Here is a 19,724-nt window from a genome sequence, read left to right as displayed (position 1 = left end):
TACTCTGGAGCAGGAGAATGTACATGTATGTGATTAAGGTTTATTCGAACAATAAAACAAGAATTAAATGTGTTCATTCACCTTTGATTATTGAAGCTTTCAAACAGGAATTTTGAACAATTATTTTCCTTTAAAATCTTTGGGTGAAAGGCTGATAAGATCGAGAACTGTAGATATACAAAGTACAGAAAAAATGACTTATTGTGTAAAAGCTCCTTTAACTGTCCAAGCAAATTCATAGTGGAAGTAACAAAATGTCATGATATGTTATTTACTATTTGCACTTCTTGAAAATTCCCACCTGCCCCTGACTTGTGGTTGAGGTCAGTAAACATGGTTTTACTTTCTCTGTTTGCACTTTGCTTGGGGAAAGTTTTGCGGCAGAAAAACAGGATGGGCTTCAGTTCAGGTATGTGTCATCAAACTGAAAACAAGATTCTGACACAAGTGGCACGTAGTGTACCTTTACGTTCAAGTAGCCCAATAACAAAATCATGCTCAGACTTGCCCACAGTGGCTGGAGGCCTTCATGTGCACTGTGGAATAGTAGGATTGTATTTGAGTTAAATAATAGCAGACAGAACACATAATTAGAATCGGACAGGAAAAGCTGTAGAGCAGGTGCATTATTGAGAGTCAGGTGCACATTTGAAACATTTTTTTGGCCTGTGATGAGAAACAGGATGTAAATGGCGAGGGGGAAATAAGATTGTTTCAGCAATGTTTGTTGCATAACTACTGCTTTTTCGGGTGATGAAATAGTTTCGGGACAAGAGCTAGACCAAATGGCATATCCCTGAATGAATCATCAAGTTTCATTGATAGGCACAGAGGAAATGTGGAGAAATTACTCATTAAAAAATGAAATTTTCATACATACGTTGATTGGAGTGGGTGAGGATGGATAGGTTAATTATGGAAACAGTGACACTTAATGACAAAGTAGGATGGAAAATCAGATCAGAATCGAATGAGGGCGATGACACCAACATGTAGATCGTCATAGACCGACAGTGACTGCAATAAACAAAAGTCATGGTAGAGATATTCAACACATTACTACACTGTTTGTCCTTTAATACACATCGTAAAGTGACATCAGATCAGTAGAGCGAGGAATCAATGTGACTCCAGCCATTTTACACCCAGTCCTTACAGTATGTTTACTTCCTCTGACATTCTGGCCACTAAATGATAATTTACCGCCATCTAGTGGATGTAAATCAAAACTGCACCAACCAGACAAACAGAATTAAAACCAATTATGCTTTATCACTTTTTACCTAACAGTAAATGTAAAAATGTAACACTGTATGATGCTAAAACACATGTGAAACTGGTGTTTTACTGTCTGGTTTTACTACGTAGTGAGAGTTTCCCCAAAAGACCAAAGACCACAGGTAGAAATACAGCTGGTACACACACACACACACACACACATACACTTCTGTCATGTTGGTCTGGTGCATAAAAGTACATGCAAAATCAACCACCACTCTGTCATCCCATATGTCACAGTTAGAAATGACATTAGTGTAAATGTGTCTGTCGTGTGTCTAAAAGCTGCACTGAAGAATGGAATAAACATGGCAGAATTAAAAATGGAAAATGACATGCATTATATCAAAGTGGCCTTTTTCACTTCCCTTCCTCCTTTTCCATCTGTCACTTTCTTGTTCTTGGGTTTTTAAAGATATCCATACACATTTAATCAGCTGCACACTCAAAAAAATAAAAAGGACAACAGAAATTTGAAGATGACCATTATTAATTGAAATGTTGACACGCGTTGTACTTTTTTGCTTGCACATTATCAATCACAGTCTAAGTTTTGCACTGGAGGAATGGATTTTGGAAAAACACAAGTGATCAAGGGTGAGCCTACACTGTAGATGTGTTGCAGTAACTGTAAATCCAAGATTGTGAGACTGACAGACTCTGAACATTCGTGGCTTCAAGGTTTGTGCCTCATAGCTGCACCTTCGATTTCACATACGGCTCATGAGATAAAAACAAAAGAAGCAGATGTGAAAAAAGATTTAAAGAGAAAACTAATGATATTCTGTATTTTCTACAGGTCATTTTCAGTTTTCAGTTCCTTCAATACAATGTTTTTCACTTTCACATTTGCCAGATTGAATTTAAACTTTATAATTGAAATGTTTGATTCATTTTTAATTCTCAGATTGCCATTTAATAATATATATTTTTTGCCTCTCCAATATCAAATGCCCTTTTAAAATGTCTAGGCATTCATAATGGCCCAATTATCCTCATAATGGCAGAAACATTAATCCGTCAAATGTACCTCAGAAACTGATACATGTTGTTGCTTTTTCTTGTCTTCTGCCATGCATGTTATAAACCAAAATGAAAAGAGTTGTTAGTTGCAGCACTAACTTAAGTGTGGCAAACAATAAACAGCCAGAGTTTCAAAATACTGAGAAACCTTTGAGAAGTTGCAGCTGTGCTTCCAGGTGGCAGGAAACAGTGAGCAAGGCATTAGGCTGCCAATAACAACCAGGACTTAAGTTGGTTTAAAGCTGGATATCTGTGATCTGATCTTCCAAATACAACCAGAAGTAAATCACCGAGGAATGAAATGGCATATTCAGCTGACTGGTTGATTTAAGAAATTTAATTTGTGGCATTTCATAAAGTTTCATGAATTTAAAATAAGCTTCCCGATGGAGAGTCTGTGTTCAGAGTGTGCACTTGTCTGCCTAGAAGCCGGTAGCTATGTATCTAGTGTATTGGCAGACAGTCAAACAGCAACAGTCAATATTATGGAAAATTCTAATTCTAATTGCCAGGCAGTCTTGCATGAGCGTGAGGGCAAAGATGGTGCAATCGATTTGATTTCATGACTTTTTCTATGGAGCTGAACCACAATGTCACCACCACCACATTCATTAATAACATTAGATATCGATATGATAGGGGCACATCGGAACCACCGTCACGCAGCTGTCAGGTCAACGGGATCGAACATGTTGCTGTGAGCTCCACATTGATTCTGATCGCTTTTCTTTTCTTCTTTTTTTTTAACCGATAAACAGTCAAGTCACACTGAACAATACCGGAAATGATACGAAATGTTTCAAACTAAAAGTAATGTTCCAACTCCACTCGACGCACGGCGAGGCTAACGTTCAACAAGAGAGCACTTTATTTTGAAAGTTTGAACCAAGTGTTTTTTCATTCATGTTTGTTTGACATTGACGTGACTGCAGGTCTGGTCGGGACAGTGTGGGAGTAGGTTTCAGCACGCTCCCACTCAGAACAAGTTTGTGGAACTGAGTTGAAGTTCACGCGGATGCTGCTGTTGCCTTTTATTTCCAATTAGCCTCCGTCTGTTGTCCACCCCCCCCCCCCCCTCTCTGCAACTTGCGGTCGGTCGGTCGGTCGGTCGGTCTGCTGCTGTCAAACTGTCGTTGACATGGATTTGTTGCCCCGAAGACGGGCGGACTGAAACGTTTTGGGAATCACCATCACGCGACAAGACATCGCAGTAACTTTATTTGTTGCTGAAACAAGTTGTCATTAACTTTTTTTGGAGCTAAAGACATGCAGAAGTTGAACTCCACCGGTACACACAGCGACACGCTGCCCCGGGACGCGGAGCTCCAGCTGCGGTTAGCGGACGGTGGAGGGGCCGGGGACGGAATGGAGAACGGCGGTGGGAAGCGCTTCCCCTCCGGGTCCGAGGAGGAGAGCTCGTTTTGCACCAAGAGCAAGATGCTTGTCGGTTTGGATCTATTATGCCTTATTGTCGGTAAGAACATGTGCATTCACGTCTTTTATATCATTATAATATAGTTATAATCTACAGTTGTTGGTGTTATTACGGGGCGAATGCACTGAAGACCACTTCATCACTTGCCATTTTGAAGTTTTGCATGTAGCCTACAATAAGCATGTTTGAAAAGGACCCACACACACACACACACACACACACACACACACACACACACACACACACACACACACACACACACACACACACACTTCTGTCATGTTGGTCTGTTGATTGCACGCGCGTGTGTGTGTCAACACGCGATCACATCAAGTCTTTGGAGGTTAAACTCAGTTGGGTTCCGGGAGGGGAAACGCATCGCATGGGGATTTATACAAGTTAACGACTTTTTTTCCACAAGAAAAATGGAAACTGTTTAAACGGGCTGAAAAGTTTCAGCTCAGAGGGGGGGGGGGGGGGGGGGGGGGTCTCAGCTGGCAGGAGCAGAGTTTTCCCGGGAATTCATCTATTCTCATGGTAACTCCCAAGGTTCCCGGCAGAAGGACGTGGGAATTGGGATAAAAAACATGCTTTTGTGTTCCCGTGCCCAGAATTGCCTCATGTCCACTGAGCTCGTTGGCCTCTCTCACTGCACCATCAGGCCTGAATGCAGCCGCACATGATGAAGGTTTTACAGGCTCATAGTTCAATAACATGAACCACTAGCTTTCACCAGGAGATTTAGAAACTTCACTAACAACATGTGGACATCAGATCAGAGGCGACTGGCATAACCATAATAAAGGAGTGGTTCTCTGCAATCTACTTGACAGAGGATTTGAAAAGCTAGTTTTTCTTCATGATGTAATCAATGACATGTTTGTTTGTTTTTACATTAACTGTCTAAATGGTGAAACTAAAGACTATTTTCCATCACAATTTGACTATTTTTTTCATATTCTGTACAATCAGAAGTCTTAAACCCCAAAGGTTTTTTAACATAAAATGGAGGAAAACAAGCTTGCAAATGTTTACTATTTTCACTTTAAACAATATATAGATGAGCAATAATTTTCAAATCGATCGTAATCACCAAATTCGGTCACATGGACTCAGAGGCCTCTATGTGATAAGATTTGGTCAAATTGTATGGAGGTTTGAATCAATATAGAGCAGCATAATATCCATTGTGTATAGTTTGGATTACCACAGTATGGGTTGAGACTTGATATGATCGCTATTACACATTCCCTCATTGTGCCCTCATAGTTAATCTGCATTACTGTCACAGCGAGGTTGAATTTACTCTCTTTAGTCTTTAGTCTCGTAAATGTGGGCAGACAAGAATACTTCACAGCACCGCATTCACACGTTCATAAAGTGGAAGTTAAATGTCACGAACATGCAGGCGGCATATTATTGATGCACAGTAGTTTGTTCATGTTGTGCTTGGCAGAACTGAGTTCAGAAGTTCAAACTACAGCATTGCATCTTATTATGAGATCATTTCATCTGTAACAGAACAATGTTTTGGAGGAACAGGAACAACATTTCTCTCTTAAATACATTTCTGACTAAATGAGAAAACCAGAACCTCATAATTGTACTGGACTCCTTCAGGACTCAAAGTTAAAAGCGTGACTTTCCTCCTCCGTGGGGTCTAGTGGGGGAAAGCCTGCCCGAGGTGCTACCTGCTCTACTGGCCTGCGATGTTTGCTGAGGTTGTATCATTTCATCAGTTTCATGCCGTCATCTCACATGACTCTGATGGGGAAGGGATCACCAGTGTTTGTCGTGTGAGTGGTTATTCGGTGTAAATACGAGAGAGGCGGAACCTGTCCAGGCAGACTGACAGGTCTCAGCCTCGTTGGCAGTTATAGCATAGGAAGCATGGCAGCAGCCAAAACGACAAACAACAACGTCCATTTCATTGGCGCGTTGTTTTTAACCCCTGCAGGTATGCTATTATTGCTGTTCACTCAGCACTCTTCTCAGCAGCTCTGTTCTGTGTTTAGGAAGTGGCTAGAGCGGCCCGGCATCAGTCAGCACCGCAGAGGAAATGGTCCCTCTCAGTTCTCCTCCCGAGACGCACGCCTAGCACGCTATACTTGCTTTCCTCCCAAAACAACTGCGTGGCCCCGGACTCCTCTTATCCCCCCTCTGACTAGATTACAACACTGCCACTGAGTCACCGAGCCTGCAGCTGCTCGCAGCTGAGAGGATTTAGAGCAGGGGTCTCAAACTCATTTTCACTCCGGGCCACATCAGCATCATGGTCGCCCGCAAAGGGCCGGTTGTAAATGTCACTACTCGTAACATATTGTTAAATAACTCTCTGCATTCACAGTTTAAAGTAGTCTTCAATGTGCTCACAATACATTTCCATGTTAAATGTACAGTAACCAGCCAAAGAGCTGCTTCTAACTGTTTAAGTATCTCATAATTTGACTTTCAATCTCATCTTTTTGACTTTCTATCTCATAAGTTTGACTTTCTATCTCAGAATTATGATGTTCTCATGTTTCCTTACCTCCTCATCCCTCACTCCCGTAACTGTCCGTGCTGGATCCGTCCCCGTTGTTTTAAAAAGCTAAATAAATGATTAGCATGACGTCATCCAGCTAGACAGGTGGTACAGAAGCTTTGCTGTACTGCTTCCCTTTCCCGCGAGTCTGCTGTGTGATTGTGAGGTCAGGCTGATCTGATATCAGCTCTTTGGCTGCAGAATCTCCGCCAAAGTTCTCCTCTCAAACAGGTCTTGGAGGAGGAGTGCTCGCGCTGGCGCGGGCGCCTGTAGAGACTTCTCCTGACGAGAACGCGCAGCGAGGGGGGCCTGATCGTTCTGGCCCCAAACTGAATCTATTTGAGGGCGCTGATTGGCTAAATTGTATGTCACTCATTTATACCTTGAATCAGCAATTGGCTAAACTGCTTCATAGACCCGCCTCTTTTGGGCCAAAACGATCAGGCCCCCCAAGCTGCGCGTTCTCAGAGTGTCGTGCACACAGACAGAGAGCACGAGCAGGAAAAGCATATATTTTGCGCAGATATCATATTTTACACACATTACTGGGTACATTCCACAGTTCAAAAACACAAATATTGACAATTTGTATAATTTATGATTATTATAATTATTATTTTTTTGTGTGGCTCATGGTGGGGCCATGCCCCATGGCCCTCTATTGACCAGCCGCCACTGAGTACAATGCATTAACAGGCCCGTTGTTGTTACTGGGAGATCTAATGATAGATGAGATGACTTACAGACGTCTGGCTGCATCCTGCCCGTCTCTGCTCTGTTAGCCACCGTCTCGGTTATCTGTTGAAGCCTGACCTTGACTCATCTGTGGGCATTCGGCAGTGAATGCCATCACTCAGAGGAGATGAATTGAGCCCTTTATTTAGCTGAACCCGCTTATCTCTGACTAACCCACTTTTCCCTTAAAAATGCCATCATCAGATTCCCCTCAGACAGTTGACCCGCCGGCATTATTCCTCCTGTTAAAGGGGCTCATTCACTACTGTAACTGTGGAATTTCCCCCTGAAGCCTGCTCATTATGTTATCAGCTGAAGAGGGATTCCACAGTGATCTGAGGTTTTCACAGCCTCTCCGCGTGTTCCAGTATTTACTTCGCAATTTAAAGAGGCGGCATAAAGTTAATACAGCGCGGCATTGTGAATACACTCGAACGCGTCTGCTGTGGAATGCTGGGATATCGAGGACGCTAACTGAGGCTTCGACTCAGGTTACCCGATCGCACTCTTACTCAACACCGGGGCTTGTCTGGCATTGTTGTTCTCCGGCGTTTGTTTATGGCGCTGCTCTGACACGCACATGACGGATGCTGCACCGAGATGGATCGCTCCGGTTCAGCTCGGTGTCAGAATCTTCCACGCAAGCTGCAGAGTGCAAGTGTTTGCTCGCGTGTCCTAAGTGTGTGCAAACATTCCTGGTGGGACGGACCGGGGTTTGACAGACCTGACAGAATCCGCGCCCCGTGGCTGGACCTGAGCTCTAGCGTCCAGCCACCCAGAGGTCAGGAGGTGTCGGGTGTTTGTCATATCTGGAAAGCATGCAGGGACAGGCCTCCCAGCATGCACTGCTGTTTCCCTCCTGCACAGGTGGCCCCTGCTCTGTCATCACCCCCCAATAAAGCCAGTTATTATTGCCTCTGTTAAGAGTACCGGTAATTGGTAAATGATGGGAAGTGGCACCTGAAAACCCACCGTTAGCTTGCGCAGCTTAGTGGCTAAGACATGATGGTTGCCGCTAGGCATGACCTGCTTTTGGAGGTTAATTGTGAAAGTATTTCACACTTGATATGCGCAAGATGTTAGAATAATACACTGTTGATAAACTGTTTAAAAGAAGAAAATGATTAAATTCAGTAGTAAAAACAGAACTAGCTTTTGGATCAGATAGAAAGTGAAAACTGGAATCAGTTCATCGTTGTTAAGTGTGTGTTTTTGTTCAAGACGTGAAGCAGCATGCCAGCAAGGGAAGGACGTATCTACCTAAGTGATCAGGACTCGGAAAACACTCCCTCCTTTCAGCTTATCTCTTTTTTTCATTTTCCTTTTTGCCTGCGTCTCCCGCTCTCCTATTTTCTTCAGACAAACTATTTTGAGACTGAAGGTGTTCCAGCAATGCAGCGAGGTGTGTGTGTTTTTGCGTCTGCATGTGTGTGTGTTTTGGGCGGGCGGCGGTTTTATGACGCCTGCCTCTGTTCTTTTGGCAGAGAAAGCTGCCAAGTGAGCGAAACAGCGAGAGGCCAACGCGTCACAACACGTCGGTGTGTGTGTAGGGCCAGGAACATGTAATTGTCTCCTGTGTGTGTGTTCATGCGTGTGTGCGTGGTTATGAGTGAAAGCGCGGGTTCGTTGGCATTTGTGTGTATGCGTCATGGCGGATGCTTACGCGGACACCCTACTACAGCTGCCATGTGCGCGCTGTTTGTTGACAAATTTGCCGGTCCTGTTTTGCTGAGCGTTTTAGGCCCTGATCAAACGCGCTCTGAAGTTATGGAACACACTGGCGTCACTCTGCGACGGACAGATGGAGAGCCATTAAAAATGGCTCAGTCAAGTCATTAGTCAGTGGAAAAAGTGATTTCTCTCTCTCTCCACCTCTCTCTCGTTAGTGTACAAGTGCATCTCTTCCCCATTTGACAGCACTGCAGAGGTTCAGGAATCCATTAGCTGCACCCTGCACATCCTGAGACAGACTGTATGGGCACATACGTACTCTGCTGTCAATACGTCCACCTCTCGCCCATTAGCTCACCAGAGAGCCAGCTCAGGCCTGAGAAATGTCTCAGGTGCCTGAAGGCTGTAGGGGGGCAAGTAAGAGCCCGAATGAGTGAACAGCCCCGGGGTGGGAGAGTAGAGTGAGGGGTTAGAAGGGGTTGGAGATCTACAGTAGGGGTCAGAGGTCAGACCCAGGGGCGGCTGAGGGACCTTTTCCGCAGCTGTCTGTTTACGTGCTATAGTGAGGAAGTATAGCTCTAAGAAGGATCGACGGTTCAGACAGCAAATAGCTTCAAATGCGCTTTTAACGAGGCAGCTGCGATCTTCTCCTCGACGACGGTTCCGTAAGTGCTCGTGGTGGTCCATAGGTATTAGCCGTAATGAGTGAAGAAAGATGTGTACAGTGCTCTTATCCTCACTGCTCATGAGCTAGAATGGATTTTCTTTTTTTTTGCAGAGGCTTCCAATCGAAGTATCGAGCTGAATCTCAGCCTGTTGCTTCGTCTTTCAGCCTGTCAGAACTAATGACTCGTCCTCTTCTGTCTGTACCCCCTATAATGAGACAGCCCCCCCCCCCCCCCCCCCCTTGGCGCCACGGCATTGTTACCCATCATCAGCACCATTTTATCATTGTGTCACATTTCACCTGCTGGAGCCTTCCCTTCCTTTATTCTCTCAAGCTTCCCTCTGAAGTTGTTCCAGCTGCATGTCCCCCCCCCCCCCAAACCAAAACACGCTGACAAAACAGCCCTTGACTCTTGCCATCCATACAGAGCGACCACAATCAGGCTGCGTCGTGCCAAATACCTCCCCTGCAGTCTCGACCACAACCCTGTGTCGTTCTCACATTGCAGACTGCCAGCCCCTCGTCTCTCTCCAACCCACCAGAGAGCTCCTTTAAAGCGTCCCAGGTACATACCAGAGTGGCGGGTCCTTTATGTTCCTGCTGATTCAGACAGGCAGACAGACAGCCCACTTCAGACCTCACCACTCTTGCCCTGAACTCCAGAGCCGGGCTCCAGGAAGCGGGTCAGTGAAGTGTGGAGAGAACAGAAGCAGCTGTGCGAAGCATGTCTCCACTCGCCAGCTGTAACAGTAACAGAGAGAGGGCCACGCTAGAGCTCTCCTGGTGGAAGGTGAAGCAACACGAAGGCAGTTGGAAGAAACATTTATTTGAGTTCACACACATTTCTTCTTTTTTACTTTGCACATCAAATGTGCCATGATGAATGGAGCAGTGGGTATCTACTCAAAGAGGCTGTACGGAGTCCAGCAGCAGGAGATGCTGGTGACAGCAGATGGTTAACAGACATACAAGACTGACGTGGCTCCTTAGTCCCTCTTTGTTCTTCCCCGATTACTTCGCTGATCTTTGTGCTGCCATCAGGGCAGACAAAACAGATGAGTCCCTCAGAACCATCCAGCTAATTATGGAAAGAGGGAATGTGTGTGTGTGTGCAGGGGGGGGGGGGGGCGTTATTATGAATCCTACTGCTTTTCTTCGTAAGACAGGCCCTGTGAAGCATTCCGGCTCTAGGATTGGCCGTGTTTACCGAGCTTTCGGTAACCTGCGGGTCTGATGCCCTGTCCAATGGGCTATCCTGACCCTAACCACTCAAGATCAATGCCTAACCTCAACCAATCGCCTCTGCCTCCACCAGCTACACAGGGCGGCGGGTCTTGCCAAGAAATGCAGTGGGATTCATAATGGCACTCACCCTTATTCCACCTCTGCTACCTGGATTGGCCACCACGGATGAACAGCAAGAACCACCTCCTGTGATACACGCACAACACTTTAATTAGGTTTGTGGCTGCCAATCATAGTCACAGTCTGTGCGTGTGTGTGTTTGTCTTCCTTTGTTCTTTTGTGTGCTCGAGCCTGCGTGATGGAGCATAAAGTCTCTAATCGGACTGCCTCTTCAAACAAAAGACTTTTCTTTTTGTATGTCAGGTGAAACTTAGAAGACGCAGCTTTGCCCTGAAAGTGCCTGACTCAAACTGATGAGATGAAAGAACAGATCAAGGCTGGCTCATGTGGAGACAGCTTTGTGCAGTTTAAGTCATTATTGCACAAATAATTGTACGAGCCCACCCGGCCCAACTGGAGACTGCTATTTATGAGCATGTTAGGAAGGCCGCCACGCTGCTTCTTCTAATGCAGTGAGCAGGGATTATCATGCTCGCAAAACAAGTCCCATTACGACACTTCAGGGTTCAGTTCACCAGCTTACTATTTTATTTTTTGCAAGGTTGACTTGTGGGTAAACAAGCAGCTAAAAATTTTGCTGGGAAACATTGGCACATGCAAGCTGCTGAGGGGCCCAGCGAGGGTGGACCACCCCTGAAGGGGTCTGTACAGCAAGCTGGGCTGCAGCCCAGGCTCAGCCTGGTCCTAAAGCTGCAGGCCAAATGGACCTTGCGTTGACAGGTTACTCACTAATTGTCCTCCCGTTCTATCAAAGGGCAAAGAGAACGAGGCCCGCACAGTCAAACAGTATTGGAGGCGATGAAGCGAGCGATCATTACTGTGGCTTCGATATGGCTTCAGGCTGTCATGCTAATCGATGAGGATGCACAGGCTGCTTGTCTGCCAGCAGCAGCATCCCCAACTCATTTCGGTCCGTGATAATGAGCCTGTTTGTCTCAATGCATTTAGGATCGTTCGGTTCGTGCTCGGTTGATTCGTTTGTTCTTCTCGGTGCTGGTGGGTTTTTTGGTTGGTTTGTTTGGTTGTCTGTTAGTCTGTGTGGCGGTGGATTTTGGTTTGTTCGCATCCCAGTGTGGTTCTCATGTGTGTGTGTTGTGGATATTCTGCTGGTTGACGTGGGGTCGTGTTTACAGAGCGGGTCCCAGCAGAGCCCAGATCTCTGACCCTCTCGCATTCCAGAACCACCGCTAATCGCCTCCGTCTGCTGTTCTCTGTAGAGAAAGCCCTGCCGCATCGCTCTTGGCTCCATCTCTCCAGTTTTCTCTCACTCCCACTATTACCGCCCTCACCCCCATTTGTCAATTTTCCGAGCCTCCTGGCCATGCACGTTAGCCTAGTCTTCAGATTGACACTGTATTGTTAAGCAACATGATGAATAATCGTCTTCAATCACTTTCTCCGTAGGTTTCTTTTTCTTCCACTTCTTTGCTTTTGTTGTTGTTCTCCTCTCACAGTGAGCTCATTCTGGGCTGTGGTCATAGATGTGTAAATTAGAACCAGAAGAGTTTCTCAGAGTGAGGCACATATCCCCTCGGCTCTCATTCCTCCTCTTCTCCTCCCTCCCTCCCTCCCTCCCTCTTTCTCGTCTTTCCCCCTTCTTTCTTTCTGTCCCTTTTGACTATTTGAAAGCATTCCTGCGTTGAGTGTCAGGCCCAGCGAGCAGCACATTTTGGCCCGGCTGTGTGAGCCGACCCACTCCTCCGCCTCCTTTTGGGTCCCCTCGCAGGCCTTCCCTGGCCTGGCTCTCTTTTGAGCGTGTCTTGACCAGGTGCTAAGGTTTGCTCACAGCTGCCTGGCAGATGATGTGAGGGCCTCTGGGAGTGTTTTCACGTCTTGTTGTGAAAACTGTTTTCGTGTACTTGTCAAGCAGATGCGGTTGACTGCGACACAGGAGCTTGTCATTTGTACAGGATTGTGCAGATACTGAGTATTTCTTACATGTGGTTTCTATCATCGTCGCTTTGTGTTTTATTTACTGTACAGCACTGAGGATTTGTGACACCGCTCAGGTTGAGTGGATTTATTTTATTGAGAAGCTTTGCAAACATCTTCGCCACAGCGGAGTGATCTTCGGTTCACGGCCATTAGCTCCGAGTCTGTCCGTGGACTTCATGCAATAATGGGAAAACAGCACAAGCCATCAGCACTATCTGGCACAGCACTTCATGGATCTCATTAGACCTCCGTATGTGTTGAAAATGATCCCTTAAAAAGTCCATGTTCCTCCTGTAACCGCAGCGTGTTTGGCCCTTAATGGAGAATCCGTCCATTACATCGCTGTCGGTGCAGCACAACATTGATTATTGAGAGAGGACTGTCCATATTGAGGAATTGGATGAGGACACAGAGAGAGCCTGTTAATGGGAGGTATGGAAAGCGGTATTCGCCCACGAAATTCACCTTCTTACAACCAAAGCGGTTCATTATTGGCAGAATAAATGTCAAATGCTGTAAGTGGAACGTTTGAGCACAGCGACAACGCCCACAAATATGATCCAAAAACAAACTTCATGAGAAAAGGCAGCATGTCAGCCCTGAATTAATAGCTGCATTGTCCACTTGTTGGCACAACAAACCCTGAAAAAACCCTGCTTTCCTCATCAGCTCACTCACAGTTCTTTCTCTCCGTATGAGGAGATGTCACCTGTTTCCTTTCTTCTTTGTGCATCAGGCTTTCACAGAGCGTTCTCACCTTCTGCTGCTCTGGTCCTCACTTCTCTTTTTCAGTGGCAACATATTTGAAATGTAATGTGTGTTATTTTCAACCCGAATGGAACAAAACAAATCCACTTGAACCAGCGATGAACCAGATGACATCTCTGCAGGTCTCCACCAAGGTATGATACACACGGATAAGAGGATAAGAGACCAGGAAACACTCATTCAGGACATTCATTTTTCCAAATGAACTTCCCCAAACAGATACAAACAGATATGCAGTGTACATTAAGGACATCTTTTTGTATATAACGAACACCACTAACTATGGTGGCAACACTGTGTCCACAAAATGCAACATTGTAAGATTCTTACAATCTAGGACGACAAAATGAATAGCAGGTTTATTTTTAATGGCTTGCATGAGATGATGTCCTCAATAAACTCGCTTTTTTATTGAGGCCCCTCTTGAGTTATATGTACGTGAGCTGGCTTCTATCAGCGTTTTGTCTTTCTGCTGCTAGGGCAGCTTGACTTTGACTACGGAGGTCACGAACATACTTTTGACTGCAGAATAACATTCTTAATAAGCACACAGCTGATAAGAGTTGCCTCCTCGTGTCTTTTAGCCTCGAACCTATAGATTATTTGCTTGCTAACCCTTTATTAGTTCTGTGAGGCTGACTGTGTGGTTGTGATAGCAAGCGAGTTCATTAATAAAACTAAAACAAAGGCTGCGTTACCTTTAGTATGTTAGATGTTCATGCCCTGTTTTTTGCGAGTCAATAATTGTTGATTTACTGCGATTCAAGATTCGTTTGCGTGCCATTCGTTGTGTTTGAGTGTGTGTTTGTGTGTGCTGTTCCTTCTGCTTGACTTTTGAGTGCGTATCCAGTGCACTACTCAGTCACGTAGTCGGAGAGATTCCCTGGCAGGAGCAGTGTGTTTTGGGCCTGGGATGACAGGAAGAGGCACAGAGGTTAATGATTAGTCCCATGTTCTCTCTGCATTCCATGGGGTGACGAGGGGACATGGGATAGAAATGGCACGGAGCGACTGAGCAGGCTGTTACAGGGCGATCGTAACGCGGAATAAAAGCTGCGACGCTCTACGTGCTCTCCCGCTTCTGGGGATACAAACACGCGGTTTCTCGGTTTCCAGTTTTGCACAACTGTTACTCAGTGGACTTTCCCCATCAGGCTGTGAGCTTTGTTTGCTTCAGCGTGTCAGACCTTGACCCACTTTCACCTGAAACAGAGTTCTTTTAATTGGTGACCAGCCAGGAAACGTAGCCAACACATTTGTGGGACAATTGTTGATGTAATATTAAACGGATTGAACTCAAAGGTCAAAGAAACAAACCGTCATTGTTACAAAGAAAAGAATACCGAACTGTTCCTACAGTGGGTTTATTGTCCTCTTTTGGCACACTGAAATTTCCCTCTTATCTTCTTCCTCCTTCCTCGTCTTAATTCTCCACTGTCATGCCCATCTCCTCGTCTGTCTGTCTCCCTGTCTCTGTCTTCTCTCCTTCTCCCTGCCCCTCTGATGGAAGCAGCTATTTGAGGAACGCTTCAACCCCTGGGAATCTGGAAATCATGTCACCAGATGACTGATGTTCTTTCAAGCTGCTCCCCCGATGCTCCTTTGAGGCCACCTTCATGTTGGCCGACTGCACCAGCTATCTCCGTGATCATTGCTGCACAGACCACATGCTCACAGACATTCATCAAGCCATCTTTTGTTTTTCCTTTCTCTCCCAACATCTCATCAGCCTCCATCCCATTCTTTGCATGCGAGTTGAAGGCAGTGACTCCGTACGAGCGAGGCTTCTTCTGCGGAGACCCCAGCATCACCTATCCCGCCGACCCGAGCGAGGCCATCCCTGACGTCCTGCTCATCGCTGCTGGTATAGCCATCACTGGGCTAACGGTAAGACAGTGACAGCCGTTAAGTATTGACGCAGTGAGTTCAAGTTGTCATCAATGTATTGTGTAATGGAGCATGTGTTTGCCATAAGTCTAAAACACAAATACTGTTCCAGCATTGGTACAGCTCGGCTGTTTGACTTATGTTAATCAGATTCTCTTGTCTTCCTTCCTCCTCAGATCGCTCTGGGCGAATGCTACCGGGTGCGTTATCGAGGTGCTCACTCGCGGGCCTTTGTCCGAAACTGCTACGTGTCGTGTCTCTACAAGGAGCTGGGAAGCTTCCTGTTTGGTTGCTGTGTGGGTCAGTCCCTCACCAATATGGCCAAGCTAAGTGTGGGGCGCCTGCGACCCAACTTCCTCTATGTCTGTGACATCACTTATGCGTCCATCAACTGCACTACGGGCACCTACGTGCCCAGGGTCACCTGCCCGCAGCCTAATGTGAAGATGGTGGAGGAAGCAAGGTGTGTGTGTGCGTGTGCGCATGTTTATGCTCTGGACTGATTTGGTGTGTTGACTAAGGGAGGGGATATACATTTGCTCGAGTCATGCAGTTAATGTGTAACAGTTATTGATCTTTCTCTTTCAGGAAGTCTTTCTTTTCCGGCCATGCTTCCTTTGCAATGTACACCATGCTCTACTTGGCAGTAAGTCACATTGTCTTTTAAATACACACCACACACACACACACACACACACACACACACACACACACACACACACACACAATACACATCTGGAATGTGAGCTTCACGTTCACCTGAGCTCGTGTTGTGTATTTACAGTATTTGGTATTGTGTTCACAATGTTGAGGGAATATTACAACTGTCAGTTTCATTTCACTCACGAGAGACACCTATCCTATCCATATAGAGGCCAGGAAAAATGTGTGCAACTATTAACTAGATAAGATAATTAAACATGCACAAACATGTGCTGATAAATATATTCACACTTCCTGATTGTGAGGGAGGAGATCTTTGAGAGCAGCAATTCTCCAAAGGCATCCTGCTCCAAGCTGAAAGAGCTGGAGAGACAGAGAGGAGGAGAGAGAGAGAGAGAGGGGGGGGGGGGGGGGTTAGAGAATGAGGGAGAATGTTTTTCCACAGGGAACATGAATAGATGAAGAGGCTGTGCAGACAGAGGATGCCTTGTTGTGGGTCTCATTTAGAGGAGGGGGGTAGAAGGCTGAATATGCCTGCTGAGAGATCGACAGGCTTCTTTCAGTAAGATACACCCTCTAAACCCCCCCCCACCCTCCCCCCTCCCCCCTCCATCTCTTCATCTTTCACTCACACTGCACTGCCCAGTCGTCATGGGCGCACTGTGGGAGAGAAACGACAGTTAGATGGAGACAAAAGCACATTATTAACCATGACATGTCCACATTCCTCATGTAGTCCCCCTCATTAGCCCTGAAATTATAGTTGAATTATAGTTGAAATATGAAATTAAAATCACTGCCTCTCCTATTTGCATTTGTGTACTATAGAAGTCCAAATGAAAAGCAGCTCCTCTCCAACCAGAAAGAGACAAACAAGGATGAGTAAGGGGAGACTGAATAAGAGGAATAAAAGGGTACTGAAGTGGTGTGAGAAAAAACGAGGGCCTCGGTGTTCGTTAGCCCTGTTCCTCCTGTTCCTCTCCACATCTCACTCCGTTGTTTCTCCACACACACACACACACACTGCAGGCACAAACACACAGCTAGCTAGACTGGAGACAACCTGGAGAGATTGTGTCAAACCTGTATCTACATGCCACCTGGAACGTGGCCAGCTGCTATAGTGTTTAAGGCAGGGACGGTGACACCTGCTCTCATTTGTGATAGGAGAGAGAGTGAGAAGGACCCGGTTACAGTCGGCCTCACCGCAGGAATGTAGGCCACGTGCTCCTCAGTGGTTGACGGGTCCAGACAGACCTCCAGCCTCCTCGTAAAGCGAGCTCTGCATCTGCATCGAGCTCGCCCCCTGACCCCATTTTTTCAGACACAAACATCCATTCTATAGAGCGTCGCTGAGGCAGGAGATGAGGATGAACAAAAGGAGGAAATGCGGTTGAGATAGTGTTAATGGACTCGCGCCAAGCTTCTCTTTCCCCTCTGGGTAGTAGACTGAGTGGATGTCCATGTTTGACTTAAAGGTCTCTGTCTGCGTTTACAGATCTTTAATTGTTCGGCGTAATCTATCGGTTTATGCATTAGCACACAAGCACCCACACATGCTTGCATTCTGCAGTAATTATAAAGTCAGCAACAACATAATGACGGTATTATTTGTCCTACTTTGCAGTTCTACTGCAGGCGCGGTTGTCGTGGCGAGGAGCTCGGCTGCTGCGCCCACTAATACAGTTCCTCTTAGTGACGATCGCCATCTACACCGGCCTGAGCCGCATCTCCGAAAACCGCCACCACCCCACCGACGTCCTCACCGGCTTCGTCCAAGGAGGACTCACTGCATACTGGGTGGTGAGTGGGAAATCGCTGCTGTCTAAATAGTCTTCAATGACAGTTGTCTCTGTCTTCGCAGGATTTTGTTTCTGTCTGCTCTCTGTTGACTGAGTTCGCTCAAACAATAGGCTGTCTCCCTCATTTTGCTCACTCTGATCCCTGGTGCGGTTTATAAACAGGGAATGATTGACAGCGTGTGTGGCCGGTGTATATTTCCTGACATGTTTTGTGTCTGTGCCCGCAGGCCTTCTACATCTCCTCCATGTTTAAGCCCTGCGCCCGTCCAGACCTGTCCCCCACGAGCATGTCCCTGGAGAGTCCACTGTCCAGCCAGCAAACTGTCTGTTAGCAGGCACACGCAATCATTCCAGGAGGAGGGAAGACAAGAGAAGATGGACTACAGAGAGTCAGGGAGGGAGTCAGATAGCACAAGTGAGGAGCAGAGAGAAGGTTTCTAAGAACGGGAACCATTCTAAGAGAAGGATACGATAAAAGAGTACAATCTAATACTGACACACACACACACACACATTCACACACTAATCTAATGTTCACACACACACTCACACACGTGAAATACAAGAAGCACATTTGACTGACCCGTCCGGTGAACAGAACTGCATAGTAATAATACAGATATTTTTTTATATATGAGAAAAATAAATAAAAAAAGTCTATTTTTTCGAGAGGATCTTTAGAAGCTGCTAATGGTGATCGTTTTGGTTGCCAGTGATGGAGGCATTTGGGTCAGTGCAGTGAGAAAGCTTTCAAAGCAGAACTTGTAAATCTTGGGTCTTGGGGACGGAGAGAGGAGCAAACGCCAGCCTCCTTTTTGTTGTTGATCTTGTGTCCACCTCGGAAAACACATCGCCAGCAGCTGCGGACTGAGACCATTGGTCCTCAGATGCAACGGGAGCTCCGTACCGAGTGATACGGAACAAGCGTCACCATCTGGACCTTCTGTTGTGCCACTGCTATAATCAGACTGCCCTCCGTCGCTATGACAATAACCTGACCGTAAGCAAAGAAAAGACAAGAACAACTGTATTTGAGCTGTAGAACAATGTTATCTTTCTTTTTGTGTAACCATGGTAGTGATGGTTAGGAGTCCGACCGAGGAACTTTCTCTTCCTCGCCACCGCCATCTTTCTGTACTAACCACTTTGACTGCGTCTTAGGTTTGACTGAATTTTGTAACCTTTGACATTTTCCCCCCCGAATCTCTGAGCTGCACCTTGATTTATGCCACTCTTGACAGGAGAGCCGACGTGGCGGCCCTCCTGTGCATCTTTATTAATAGCACTTGAACGTACATAATGGAACCTTCTCATTATAATCAATATTATATATTTTATCACACGTTTGAATAATCAGTGTTTATTTTTGTTCATGTAAGACTCATACACTATGTTTGTTTTTGCTACTTTTTAATGATAATTATTCAAATTGAATGTAAATAGCCACGTCATTTTATAAACCAGACAGAATTTCAAAAGTATTAGTTCCAGTTTTGGACAGTTTTCACATGTTTATTAAGTGTTTGTAATTTACGTTTGTGTCAATCAGGTACGGAGAGTTACTATTGTATCTGTTGTAACTACTAGACTGAGCCACAGATATTATCAGAAAGCTATATTTTATGTGTTGCCAGTTATTGTATTTGTTTGTTTTGTCTGTGAATGCCAGAAAGGCAAAAAAAAATAACCACTGTACTCAAAAAAACCAAACCAATAAAATGAATGTTGAATGCTTTTAACTTCTCGGGCCTCTTATTATTTCCTCTCCGTTGTCTCTGGCTACTCACATGCAGCAGAGTTGGTCAAGTAAACTATTTAGCCATTTGTAAGTCAGTCAGCATCCAGCGATTATCTTCTCTTTTCAAACAGGATTCCAGACTCTGTGAGGAGGTAAGGACATCTGAGCTGAAACAAAACGTAAACACTGCAACGATAAGTGATTTAACCTCTTTTCTTTTTGTTCGGAGGCTC

At 45.6% G+C, this 19,724-nt stretch overlaps 1 protein-coding gene across 1 annotated transcript; it reads left to right on the top strand.

Annotated features, from left to right (window-relative positions):
• The first annotated feature begins 3,261 nt into the window (after nt 1-3,261).
• LOC306787077 (phospholipid phosphatase 3-like) lies at nt 3,262-19,475 on the top strand. The gene is made up of 6 exons (XM_079282095.1): nt 3,262-3,775; nt 15,131-15,288; nt 15,465-15,751; nt 15,877-15,946; nt 17,590-17,754; nt 17,981-19,475. The coding sequence occupies exons 1-6, from the start codon at nt 3,568-3,570 to the stop codon at nt 18,083-18,085; spliced, it is 993 nt and encodes a 330-aa protein (XP_079138221.1). The 5' UTR covers nt 3,262-3,567; the 3' UTR covers nt 18,086-19,475.
• Nucleotides 19,476-19,724: the final 249 nt, after the last annotated feature.

The sequence above is a fragment of the Melanostigma gelatinosum genome, assembly GCF_949748355.1.
Source record: "Melanostigma gelatinosum genome assembly, chromosome: 13".
NCBI classification, from domain to species: domain Eukaryota; kingdom Metazoa; phylum Chordata; class Actinopteri; order Perciformes; family Zoarcidae; genus Melanostigma; species Melanostigma gelatinosum.
This window is presented reverse-complemented; position numbering and strand designations above follow the sequence as displayed.